This window comes from Zalophus californianus, chromosome 1 (genome assembly GCF_009762305.2).
Source record: "Zalophus californianus isolate mZalCal1 chromosome 1, mZalCal1.pri.v2, whole genome shotgun sequence".
Classification (NCBI taxonomy): Eukaryota; Metazoa; Chordata; class Mammalia; order Carnivora; family Otariidae; genus Zalophus; species Zalophus californianus.
This window is the reverse complement of record NC_045595.1, coordinates 204,374,986-204,388,648: the sequence shown is the minus strand read 5'-3', so window position 1 is coordinate 204,388,648 and position 13,663 is coordinate 204,374,986. Positions and strand designations below refer to the sequence as shown.

Sequence of the window (13,663 nt, the reverse complement as noted above, 5' to 3'; positions counted from 1 at the left end):
AAAATGTCTTTAATCTAGTCAACTAAAACCCCAGAATAAAAAAACAAAAACAAAAAATACCCCCAAAACAAAAACTTTCTTCTATCAAATGAGAAATTACTCATCTCAAGTTTTAAAAGTTTGTTGATTTCCCCCACCCCCCCCATCGTTCATTTCCTTTTTACCACAGAAGCTTCCATAATTTCTGTGGCAATGACCACTCTCTTTTAAGCGGACTCTGATGGCTGCTGGGAAAAGTACACATCCAGAGCACCTGGCACTCTTTTTTCCCTTTTTTTTTTTTTTTAAAGATTTTTTTTATTTTTGAGAGAGAGAGAGCATGAGCAAGGGGAGGGGCAGAGGGAGAAGCAGGCTCCCCGACTCGGGGCTCGATCCCAGGACCCGGAAATCATGACCTGAGCGGGAGGCAGATGCTTAACCGACTGAGCCACCCAGCGCCCCCACCTGGCACTCTTTATTGTAATTACTTCTTATGTACCTGTCCTCCAACTACCCTTTGGGCCTGAGGACAGTGAAGTACCTATCTACAAGTACTCTACAGACTATGGATGCCTGGCACATGGTAAATGACTATTAAGTAATTCTGAATAAATACTCCAAAGTGTCTTTAAAAAATCAAAACAGAGCAAAACATTGAGAAAGGGAAAGTGGTCTATCTTTGGCTGTCCATTCTGGGAATTAAAACCCTGTTAGTATCTGTGTGTGTCTCCCTGAATAGGAAGGCTTACTGCTCTAAGTTTTCTGAGGCAACAACAGGAGATGAAACCAAAGTATTGTGTTTTTTATAAAGAAAAATCTCTCATATGTAAAATATATTTCATTCACACAAAAGAATCATGGCACTGGTTCTGCAGCAATATTCTAAAGTTGGAAATTCAGATGAAAGATTGGCTTAGCCCCTATCCAGGGATGGCACCAAATTTATGAGGTCTTCCCTCAAATATACTGAAGATTTCCTATACGTATTTTTTTTTAAAGTGGAAAAAAGGGGGCAGGGAACAATATAATTAGTACGATCCCATTATAGGGGTGAAAAAAATATTGCACTAAACCCCCAACATCTCCACCAGATAACCTTTAATATTTCTACATACATATATAAATGTAGAGAAAAAAAGTCTGAAAAAAAATTTTTTTTAATTTTATTATTATTATTATTTTCTTATTTGACAGAGAGAGTGAGAGCAGGAACACAAGCAGGGGGAGTGGAAGAGGGAGAACCAGGCTTCCCGCTGAGCAGGGAGCCCGATGTGGGGCTTGATCCCAGGACCCTGGGATCAAGACCTGAGCCAAAGGCAGATGCTTAACGACTGAGCCACCCAAGCGCCCCTGAGAAATTCTTAACTAGTTATCAGTGGTTTGGTAGGAGACTGTATTATCAAAAGCCTGACCGTGAATGTTCTTAGCAACATCATTCATAATAGTCAACAAATCCGAAAACAACTCAAACGTCCATCAACTGATGAATGGATAACTATAATGTGGTCTGTCTGTGTCATGGAATATTCTTCGGTCATAAAAAGGAATGAAGTACTGATAACACGCTAAGTGGAAACAAGCCACAAAAGGTCAGACGTCGTATGATTCCATTTCTATGAAATGTCTGCAAGACGCAAAACCGTAGAGACGGGAAGTCAGTTAGTGGCTGCTGAGGGCTGGGGAGTAACTGCTTTATGGGTAAGAAATTTCTTCTTGGGGTGAGGACAATGCTCTGGAATTAGATAGTGGTGGTGGTCGCAGAACTCCGTGAATAAACTAAAACTAGCGAACTATAAAAAGGAAAAGAGGACCGTGTTAATTGATTACTTGAATACTTAGGGAAGAAGGGCGGCAAGAGCACATGTGCCCATCGTGGGCTCCACAGCGGCTTACCTCGCGCCTCTCGATCTCCTTCCTCCTCTCCTCCTCTCTCTGGCGTTCCAGTTCCCGCTGCTTTTCCAGCTGCTTCTCCAACTCCAGCTGCCGCTTGCGCTCCTGCTCGTGGCGCTCCCGCTCCTTCCGCTCCTGCTCAGCGCGCTCCAGCTGCGCCAGGCGCTCGTGCTCCTTCCGCTGTTGCTCCAACAGCGCTTGTCTCCGCTTCTCCAGCTCCAGACTGCCGCGCTCGAAATTCTCACGCTTCTTATCCTCAAACGTTACTTGAAAACGAGAAGCAGGAAGACGCTGGAAAGTCATGATTTGCAACATACTCTTTTCAAAGGAAAATTCAGGCACCTTGGAAAGGTGGAGTATAAACGCAAAGCAGAGCTCCCTAAGCTTCCGACCTGCCCATGCCTCATGCAGAAGCGCCACGACACCAAGAAACTTTTATTTTTTTTGACAGCAGAAAACGTTTAGAACAAATAATTGAGTAAAACTGCAGGATACAAAATCAATATACAGAAATTGGTTGCATTTCTATATACTAATAGTGAACTATCGGAAGGAGAAATTAAGAAAACAATCCCACTTAGGATGGCATCAAAGAACACAAATTAAAACCACAATGAGATACCAACTCAACACCAGTCAGAATGGCTAAAATTAACAAGTCAGGAAACGACAGATGTTGGCGGGGATGCGGAGAAAGGGGAACCCTCTTACACTGTTGGTGGGAATACAAGCAGGTGCAGCCACTCTGGAAAACAGTAAGGAGGTTCCTCAAAAAGTTGAAAATAGAGCTACCATATGACCCAGCAATTGCACTACTGGGTATTTACCCCAAAGATACAAATGTAGGGACCCGAAGGGGCACGTGCACCCCCAATGTTTATTGCAGCAATGTCCACAATAGCCAAACTGTGGAAAGAACCAAGATGTCTGGCGACAGATGAATGGATAAGGAAGATGTGGTATATACATACAATAGAATATTATGCAGCGATCAGAAACATGAAATATTGCCATTCGCAATGACGTGGATGGAACTAGAGGGTATTATGCTAAGTGAAATAAGTCAGTCAGAGAAAGACAAGTATCATATGATCTCGCTGATATGTGGAATTTGAGAAACAAGGCAGAGGATCATAGGGGAAGGGAGGGAAAAATGAAACAAGATGAAACCAGAGAGGGAGACAAACCATAAGAGACTCTTAATCTCAGGAAACAAACTGAGGGCTGCTGGAGTGGAGGGGGGTGGGAGGGATGGGGTGGCTGGGTGATAGACATGGGGGAGGGTATGTACTATGGTGAGCACTGTGAATTGTGTAAGACTGATGAATCACAGATAATACATTATATGTTAATAAATAAAATAAAAATCACAAATGATACATTATATGTTAATAAAAATAAAGAAATTAAAAAAAAAGAATACCTAGGAATAAATTTAACCAAGATGGGGAAAGACCTGTATACTGAAAACTCTAAGACGCTGATGAAAGAAACTGAGACATAATTAAATGGAAAAGTATTCCATGATCAGAATCAGACTGGAAGAAATATTGTTAAAATGTCCACACTAACCAAAGCAAGCTATAAATTCAATGCAGTTCCTATCATTCCAATGGCATTTTTCACCGAACTAAAATAATTCTAAAATTTACATGGAACCACAAAAGACCACAAATAGCCAAAGCAGTCTTCAGAGAAAGAACAAATCTAGAGCTATCATGCTCCCTGATTTCAAACTATACTGCAAAGCTATAGTAATCAAAACAGTATTATTGGCATAAAAACAGACACAGATCAATGGAACAGAATAGACAGCCCAGAAACAAACCCATGCTTAAATGGTCAATTAATTTACAACAAATAAGGCAAGAATATACAATGGGGAAAGAAAAGTCTTCACAATAAATGGTGCTAGACACCTACCACATGCAAAAGAATGATACTGGACCACTTTCTTCTCATACCAGGCACAAAAATTAGCTCAAAACAGATTAAAGACATGAATGTTAGACCTAAAGAATAAAACTCCTAGAAGAAAACATAGACATTAAACTCACTGACAGTGCTGATAGAACACTGCTTTTTGGAACGGACTCCAAGGCATTAACAATGAAAGTAAAAACAAACACATGGGATTATGTCAAACTACAAAGCTTCTTCACAGCAAAGGAAACCATCAACAAAATAAAAAGCCAACCTTTTGAACGAGAAAAGAAATTTGCAAATCATATATCTGATAACAGGCTAATATCCAAAATAAATTAAAAAAAAAACACAACTCATATAACTCAACAAAAAACAATCTGATTTAAAAATGAGCAAAGGTTGGGACACCCGGCTGGCTCAGAGGAGCATGCGATTCCTGATCTTGGGGTCATGAGTTCGAGCCACACACTGGATGAGAGATTATGTAAATAAATTTTAAAAACAAATAAATAAATAAATGGGAAGAGGATCTGAATAGACATTTTTGCAAAGAGGCCACACAGATGGCCAATAGGCGCAGGAAAAGATGCTCATCACTCATCATCAGGCAAATGCAAATCAAAATCACAATGAGATGTCATCTCACACCTGTCAGAATGACTATTATCAAAAACACAAGAAATAACAAGTATTGGAGGGACTGTGGAGAAAAGGGAACCCTCCCAGTTAGGAACGTGAACTGGTGCAGCCCCTACAGAAAAACAGTACAGAAGTCCCTCAAAAAAATTAAACAGACAAACAAAAACTGCCATATGACCCACCTACCACCTATTCTACTTCTGGGTATTTACCCGAAGAAAATAAACCTATTAATTCGAAAAGATCATTACAGCACTGTTTATAATAGCCAAGACATGGAAACAACCTAAGCGTGAATCAATGGATGACTGGATAAAGAAAATGCGGTACATGCACACATGCATTATTATTACTCAGCCATAAAAGAGAAGGAAATCTTGCCATTTGCGACAACATGGATGGACCCGAGGGTATTATGCTAAGTAAAATAAGTCAAACAGACAAAGCCATACAGCATATGATTTCACTTACATATGGAATCTAAAAAACAAAACTCAGATACGGAAACAGAATGATGGTTATCAGAGGGAAAGGGAGTTTGAGGGTGGGCGGAGAGGGTGAAGGGGATCAACTGTGTATGACAGATGGTAAAACTACACTTAAGTGTAGTAATCACTTTGCAGTGTGTGCAATATTGAATTATGCTGTACACCTGAAACTATTACTATATACCAATTTTACCTCAGTTTTAAAAAATCCTAAATTATTTGCTAACATACTCTCCCCTCCCCCACTTAGAATCTTCCTAAAACAGCTCTGCATCACCACCAACCTCCTTTCCCTCCCTATTACTCTATGCTTTTCCTTCTCCATCACCTTGATTGAGCAACTGACCCCCATCTCCCCTATACCATGAATCTCCCCCACCCTACCTTTCTCTGCTTAGTTGGTAACTGTGCTGATGTGTCTTCTATTTAAACAAATAAGACAATTTCTGAAAGCAGAGGTAGGAAGGTGAGTATCCTGTGTTTCAAACTGTGTCCTAATCAGTATGGAGATCACATTCAATAAATAACTTTTTCTACTCCAGTTTTCAGTTTCCTTCTTTGAGAACACCAATTATGATTTTTAGCCTTATTTCCCAGGCCAATCATTTTTTCTCTAATCCTTGCTAGCATTCTGTTTACAACCATTTAATTTTCCTTTTATTTAAAAGAAAAAAAAAATCCTGGGGCTCTTGTGTGGCATGGTTGGTTGAGCATCTTACTCTTGATTTCGGCTCAGGTCATGATCTTAGGTTTGTGGGGTCAAGACCCATGTCGGGCTCCACGCTCAGCGTCAGTTTCCTTGAGATTCTCTCTCTCTCCCTCTGCACCACCCCCACCCCAGCTCATGCATGCACCCGCTCGTTCTATTTCTCCTTCCCTCTCAAAATAAATAAGTAAAATCTTAAAAAAAAAAAAATTCCCAACCTCCATGTCCCTTATGTTTTCAGCGGTGTCCCTTCAATTTCGTGTTTGCCCCACATGCTTCTCCCTCAGAACCACCCCAGGCAAGAGAAGCTCGCATCACCCGCCTGTGTAGCATGCCATTCCCTTTGTTCTCTATTACAAGAACCGTCACTTCATACTTTGTCTTGAGATCGGTAGCTGTGAGCATCTTTTCTTGGCTTCTCCCCATATTCCCCATTTGGCCTTCACTGCTTTAGAAAGACATTCCTCACACATTACAGTTATGGATTAGACATGAAACACGGCAAGTGTGTTTTGGTTTTCTTTTCTTTCTTACTCCTTTCGTGATTGCAGGAGGCAGCATCTGTTTCACTAGGCGACCTTAAAACTGAAAGTTCCCTCAAGCACAGAAAGGAATGAATAATGATACATGGCACAGTGTGGATGAGTCTCAAAAAGAGGAAGAGAGAACTACCTCTACTTCTCTCTTTCCATGTGTTCACATCAAGGAAAAGTGATAGGAGGATATAAAAGAAGGCCACCATCTGCATGCCAGAAAGAGAGCCTCACCAGAAACCAAACTGGATGGCACCCTGATCTCAGACTTAATGGCCTCCAGAACGGTGAGAAATTCACTCTTCAAGCCACCCAGACTGCTGCATTTTATTATGGTGGCCCAAACTAAGCCACTGAATTGTGTATTTTTAATGATCGATTTTCTGTTATGTGAATTTTACCTCAATTAAAAAATACCTGTGGGGCACCTGGGTGGCTCAGTTGGTTAAGCGACTGTCTCCGGCTCAGGTCATGATCCTGGAGTCCCTGGATCGAGTCCCGCATCAGGCTCCCTACTTGGCAGGGAGTCTGCTTCTCTCTCTGACCCTCCCCCCCCTCATGTGCTCACTCTCTCTCATTCTCTCTCTCTCAAATAAATAAATAAAATCTTTAAAAAAAATACCTGAAAGTCCCTACACGTCTTAGTTCCAGTATCTGGCCCTATCTGCTACATAGGAGGCAAATAATAAATGGCTCCTGAAGGAAGGAATGAATGAACACAAATCTCTGATGATGTCACTTCCTGTTCAGAACTCTAAATGAATGTCTACCACCAAGAGGAAAAGAAAATTGCAAATTCAAAGGATTCCTGTCCTTATTTGCCTTTGAGACTTCATTCCCATTCATTCCCATCAGCATCAACCTGAAATGTTATTCCTTTCCACTTGTAATGACCCTATTCAATCTTCAGTCTCAACACAACTGTGACCTCCTCCACAGAGATCCATACCTTATGCCTTTCCAAGCCTATGCCAACCAGCGTAAGTAAGCTCTGCTGTGCATCTGTAATACTGTCTTTAGGGATTTACTGCACTTATATACTGCTTTGATGATTGTTTATATGGATGCCCTAAATCCTCAATCATACTATAACCTTCTAGAAGGTAGGGACCACGTTTTTAATATTTAAATTCTTCACTGTACTCAACACATAGCTTTGCATAAAGAACATTTTCTTTTTTCGTTTTTTTTTTTTAAGATTTTTTTTTTTGAGAGACAGAGGGAGAGAGCAGTGGGAGGGGCAGAGGGAGAGAATCTCAAGCAGACTCCCCACTGAGTGCAGAGGCTGATGCGGGTCTCACTCCCACGACTCGTGAGATCATGACCTGAGCCAAAACCAAGAGTTGGATGCTCAACCGACTGAGCCACCCAGGCCCCCCAAGAACATTTTTCTTTCTTTCTTTTTTTAAGATTTTATTTATTTATTTAAGATGGAGAGAGAGGGGGGATGAGCAGGGGGGAGTGGCAGAGGGAGAGGGAGAAGCAGACTCTGCTAAGCAGGGAGCCCAATGCGGGGCTCGATCCCAGGACTCCAGGATCATGACCTGAGCTGAAGGCAGATTCTTAACCAACTGGGCCAGGCACCCCCAAGAACATTTTTAATAATAAATTTATCAGTGAACAAAAACTAATTTAGTTTAAAGAGGAAACTGGAAGAGCCAGTGTCCTGAGCAGGTCAGTTAACCACTGAGCATTTTAAATGCAGCTACATGACACAGACAAGGTATTTAATATAAAGAGAATGCATAATAAATTTCATTTGCTTCATAGTGTCAATTATCATCTCATCATTAATAATCCACAGCCACCTTAGAATATTTTAATAGTGTGATGGGTTTATTATTGCAAATGAGGATTTTTAAAAATAGGTTCATATTAAATTTAAAATAGCTTTCTGTCATTAAGGAGTTTCCAATTCTCTTATAACAACATGAGAAAATAACAGTAGGGAATTTCATATTCTATTTCTACACTGCTGGTATTGAGCAAACACCATAAAGGTTTACCAATTTGACTGTTTTATAAATAACATTTATGAAATTTTTGTATAGTGGTAAATAATCAGATTTCAATTTAAAAGTTAGAACAAGGGTGCATTAGCAAAGTACATAATGTTCTTATTCCTCTACATATATTCAAATCCAAAAGCATATTAAGAGTGTGTCCTTTTGGACTAAGGTCAGTTAAAGGAACACAGCAAGAATGTCAGAAGCTAAATTTAGTTTTACCTCCATCGTTGCCTGAGAGGTAGAACATCTCTAATATGATGTCAAATATAAAGATTGCCTTACCAGGTAATTTCTTCTCTAGTTGTTGCTGTTCATCTTCTAAAACCGGTTCCTCTGGTAACCTCTGATCGACTGCCGTTGAGCTGATGACAGATATACCACTGCCAGATCGAACTCGTCTGCAATTGTGGAAAAAAAGAGATTCATATATAAAGCTGTCTAGGTAGAATTGAGCAAATTATGGAAAAGAATTGTTAAAGAGTATGCCACATCATGGAGTATATTTCATTTATAGTGAGGAAAAGATAAAGATTTGGTCCTCTTTATTTACAAAGAGTTTTTAAAAAATGAGTATGTGAATATCATCTGTGCATCTGTAATACTGTCAGAGTATTAGAGTGCCCAGTTCGTTCAAATGTTTAGAGCTATCCCCCAAATCAGGGCAATTCCAAAGGACTGAATTAGTGAATAATCATCACGTGGTCTAGAACAGTGCCTGGGTCACAGTCAAGTGCTCACCGTTGTTACCACTACCCTTTTACAGAACATTAAATCCGCCAAGGGTAGATGAGCGGCTCAGCTGAATGGGAGCACCTCTTTTCCCTTTACAAAGTCTTTCTATCCATTTTTTCTTATAATAAACACATGAAATAGTACACATCACAGGCCCTAAAACAAATCATTTAGATTACTGATTAGTTTCCCCCTAAGCCGTTAACCTTGCTCTTTTAAAGCAATCTACCTTTTCGTCAATGCTTTTCTATCAGCTTCCAGTCTTGCATCTCTTATAGTGATCCATGCAGCTGTCAGACTGCAGACACACTGCCCAGCTACAGTTTCTTCCGACAGCCAGATTTCTCGGCTCGCTCCATGTACGCACTGACAGCCAGGGCACCCTTTCTCTCACTTTTTTGGGGATCTCTGCACACAACTCCCCCCGCCCCGGTCTTTGAGGAATCAGGACAGAAATTCTTGTCTTTCTTTTCCTGTTCTCTGTGCTTGTAAGATTTCCTATTTGTCTTTTAAAGTTAAAGCCGTGAGACGTCGTTGTCTGAGAGGGGAGGCGTGCGGTGTGTGAAGGCAGACCAGTCATTGCACATTCCTCCCAACTGGACCTTGGTCTATTCTCTTGACAACTCCACTGAAACTGTTTCAGACCAGGATCATTTTCTTTAGTTAGCTTCCTGATTATAATTTCTACACTGCCTGTATTTTGTTACCTAACCAGTGTGTAGAAGTCACAGGTAGAGTCTCCCTGCCTTAGTTACTATGCACAGGTTAATATGGTTTTACTTTAACTGTTAAAATTTTTGGTGAACTTTGATTAGATAGATGGGTACAAAAATCGACAACCTTTTGATGTTTTACTAATAGACTCGAACTACTTTAAAGAACAGAACAGGCCCGGGGCGCCTGGGTGGCTCAGTCGTTAAGCTTCTGCCTTCGGCTCGGGTCATGATCCCAGGGTCCTGGGATCGAGCCCCCCATCGGGCTCCCCACTCCGTGGGAAGCCTGCTTCTCCCTCTCCCACTCCCCCTGCTTGTGTTCTCTCTCTCGCTATGTCTCTCTCTGTCAAATAAATGAATAAATAAATAAATCTTTAAAAAAAAAAAAGACAGAATAGAATAGGCCCAAGATTAACACAGGACCTAGATAAGAACACTTTCTTGAATTCATGGATATTTCATTTACTTGCCAGGAATAAAAGTGACTAAGAGAGACACAGCCAACAAAATCCAGTTTGAAATTCACATAGCAAATCCACAATTTCTTGTAAGGGCCAAAGGTTCCTTACCTAAAGGAAGGTGGAATGTACTCTGGAGGCAGGACAGGTGGCAGTGGTTGGCCAGACATAGCGACATCAATTAGGTGCATAGCCAAGATAAATTCTTCTGCTGTGAGTTTTCCATCTTGATCAATGTCAGAAAGATTCCTATTCAACAAAAAGTTAACCATATTCTAGTTTCATGAAAATGCATGTGTGTTACTATTCACAAGTGATTGAAATGTTCTGTTTCCTTATTCTGACTCTAGGCCAGTTGAGTCTCTCTGTGCCTCGGTTTATAAAAATAGTACCTATTTCATAGTACTGCTGCAAAGATAAAATGAAACAATCCAAATCGTTGACGTGGTGTTCAGCATTCAGCAAATGTTAACTATGATTATAATTATACTCTTCTCAAGCCTTGCCAGCCCATTTAAAACATATCATACTCACATTCTATGTGTCTTTAAACACTATGCTCGGCAAACTATCGGGTCAGATAGTAAACATTTAAGCTTTACAAGACATGGTCTCTTATCACACTGAATTCTGCCCTTTTGGCAAAAAGCAGCCATAGATACATAAATAAATGGGCGTAAAACCTCATTTACAAACACAGCTGCAGGCCAAGTTCTACTCATTTAGGTTAGCTTGCCAACTTCTGATCTAGACCTACAAGGGTGGATCTTTATGGCCTTCAGCCAGAGTCAAGATGCTTGCTGCTCCTTAGTCTCAAGATTCAGTGGCTACCATTCCTCATAATCAACTTGCCCTAGTAGTTAATGAGAATAAACAGATTTTTTTCCAGCAAGTCTAAGAATGGGATTTTACTTAATCACTTCTGGACACCAAAAGAGGATGCAAGACAACAAAGATGTTCACCAGAATGCCAACAGGACAGATACTACACTGGGAAACGGCTTTGCTGATGCCATAAAATCAAGAAATTCCTCTTAAATCTGAAATTTCCTTGGGTGGCACAAACCAGTTTTTATTAAAGGTATAATGTCCATACAGTGACATTTGCCCTTTCTAGAGTACAGTTCTGCAAGTTTTGGCAGATTCAGTGGCATAACTGAATTCAGTTGTGTATCACAATATATAGAACAGTTGCCATCACCATGCAAAATTCCCCTGCATTTCTTAGTCACCCCCTTGCCTTGCCCACAGACCCTGGCAACCAATGATTTCTTTTCTGTCCCTCGAGCTTTGTATTTTCCAGATGCCAGAATCCTGCCTGTTCTTCCTCATCGTCTCCTCCTTCCCATCCCCCACTACAGCAACTCCCCAACAAATTCAATTAGAAGGCAGGTGGGATTCTTTTCCCCCCATACTTGCCTAAATAATGGCTGTAAACACTTAATTAAAGTATCTTTCTATTGTATAGAAAGGGAATATAATACCATTCTAGTAGGAGAGACTTAAGTATTTTTTTCAAAGAAGGCAGGTTATAAATGAGATACTGAAGCATTTCAATATACTCTAGTGTCACAAGAACACCTAATAAACTACCAATCAACCTCCATAAATGTCAGATCTCAAGTTTACATTTCAGAAGGTCCTAGGATACTGGTACATACCCAGACTTAATAGATCTGGATGTGTCATATTAACTGGTCTATTATGTTTATTACCTGGTCTATTATTATTATATTTCAAAGGAAGACCCTTTAATACAAAGCAGAAGGAACCAGGATGGGTGAAGGAACTAGCACTAGAGTGTGACCACTTATGAAGCAACCGTATCAATGGGCCCTATGGCAAAACCATGAACCTTGATTCATGCAATTAAAGTAATCAAAAGCTATGAAAAATCCTTACAAAATCGGGGCGCCTGGGTGGCTCAGTCAGTTAGTTAAACATCCGACTCTTGATTTTGGCTCAGGTTGTGATCTCAGGGTTGTGAGATCAAGCCGCACGCTGGGGTCTGTGCTGGGTGTGGAGACTGCTTCTCCCTCTGTCCCTCCCTCACCCTCCCTTCCTCCCTAAGAGAAAAAAAAAAAAATCACTGCAAAATAGACATTTATGTGCCTTCTGATGAAAGTACACTGCAATATCTCTGATGTAGTCTTGCCAAAAAAAAAAAAAAAATCAAACTTGAATCTGATGAGTGGTTCTCATGAGTGGGATGATTTTGTACCCCAAGGGACATCTGTCAATACATGAAGACATCTTTGATTGTCAAAACGGTGGGTGGGGGGTCATGTTACTGGCATCTAGTAGGTGGAGGCCAAAGATGCTACTGAACAATCTACAATACACAGAACACCCCCCCACAGTGAAAAATTATCAGGCCCAAAGGGTCAATCGTGTTGAAGTGTAGAAACATTGCTCTAGATCCAGTTACCCATCTACAGGAAACCCAGGAATAAATTAACACAAGGAAGCAACCACCAAAAGATAGACTAGAAGAAACTACAGGATAAACAATATGGGTTCTTCTTGTTTGGGGGGATCAGAGAACACGGGGAGTTTACAGAACACTTAAAAGACGTGTCAACCAACTGATGCCAAATACAGATTTATTTGCATGATCTGAACAAGTCAGCTACAAAAAATTATGATCCAATCTAACGAATCTGATCACTATCTGATTAACTTAATGATAAGAATTACTATTAAACATTTTTGGTGGACTACTGGTATTACGGTCTTCTTGAAAAAAATCCCTATCTCTTTTGGAAATGCAAGCTAAAATATTTGTAGATGAAAACGATATAATCACTGAGATCTGGCTTAAAATAATTGGGAAGGAGGAGGGGAGAACCAGATCTAAGTCACAAGCTGAGACTTACTATAAACTGCGTGTTAGAGAATTCATCAATCTCTCTGCTTTTGTATTTTTCAAAATCAAAAAGGGGAAAGAGTGAGATGATCTTCACAGATCATTGGAAAATTAAGCATAATTCCTACAGCCCCACCCATAAATATTGGTATGAATCTAAAGACCCATGAAGCCATACCAATTTAAGCCACTTTATACAAACCAAGGAACTTTTTATTCCTTACCATATTGAAGCCAGCTGAGCCTGTGGCAAACTTGATTGCATAAGAATAGTTCTTGCTTGGGGACCTAAACAGAAACCGGGGGAAAAAAATATAAAGATGAATCAGCAAATCTTCACTGTCCAGGAAGACCAGTGTTGTGCACATAAAGCAGCACTATGCAATCTCATGCAATCACAGTGCTTTAAACAATATTTGCTATTACCCAAGGGGCTTTTTCAAAAGGAAATTAAGCCCCAATGAAAAGGGAAAAAAAAACAAAGCACACCACAGCATCTGGCACATACTCAATAAATTCTTGTTAAATGGATGGTTAATGAAAAGAGAGTATGTAAAAGATTAGAGTTTCAAAATGTAACCTGCCCTTTTATCCAGATTATCATCTCTATTTGTTATCAGGCTTTTATTTACAAAGCTGAAACTTCTTGTCTCTAAACTCAGCATCTTCTGCCACTGTGTGCTGCCTCTACCAGGACCACTATCAGAGAAGAGTCAGAGAATCT

At 40.3% G+C, this 13,663-nt stretch overlaps 1 protein-coding gene across 5 annotated transcripts in view; it reads right to left on the bottom strand.

Moving 5' to 3' along the window:
- Positions 1-13,663, bottom strand: part of ITSN1 (intersectin 1) — a 209,368-nt gene that overhangs the window by 102,221 nt on the left and 93,484 nt on the right. For all 5 annotated transcript variants that reach the window (XM_027583377.2, XM_027583373.1, XM_027583375.1 and 2 more), the window contains exons 9-12: positions 13,164-13,227; positions 10,185-10,322; positions 8,453-8,568; positions 1,873-2,135 (exon numbers count right to left, since the gene is read on the bottom strand). In XM_027583377.2, coding sequence (XP_027439178.1) covers positions 1,873-2,135; positions 8,453-8,568; positions 10,185-10,322; positions 13,164-13,227 — 581 coding nt within the window. The remainder of the gene's footprint in view (positions 1-1,872; positions 2,136-8,452; positions 8,569-10,184; positions 10,323-13,163; positions 13,228-13,663) is intronic.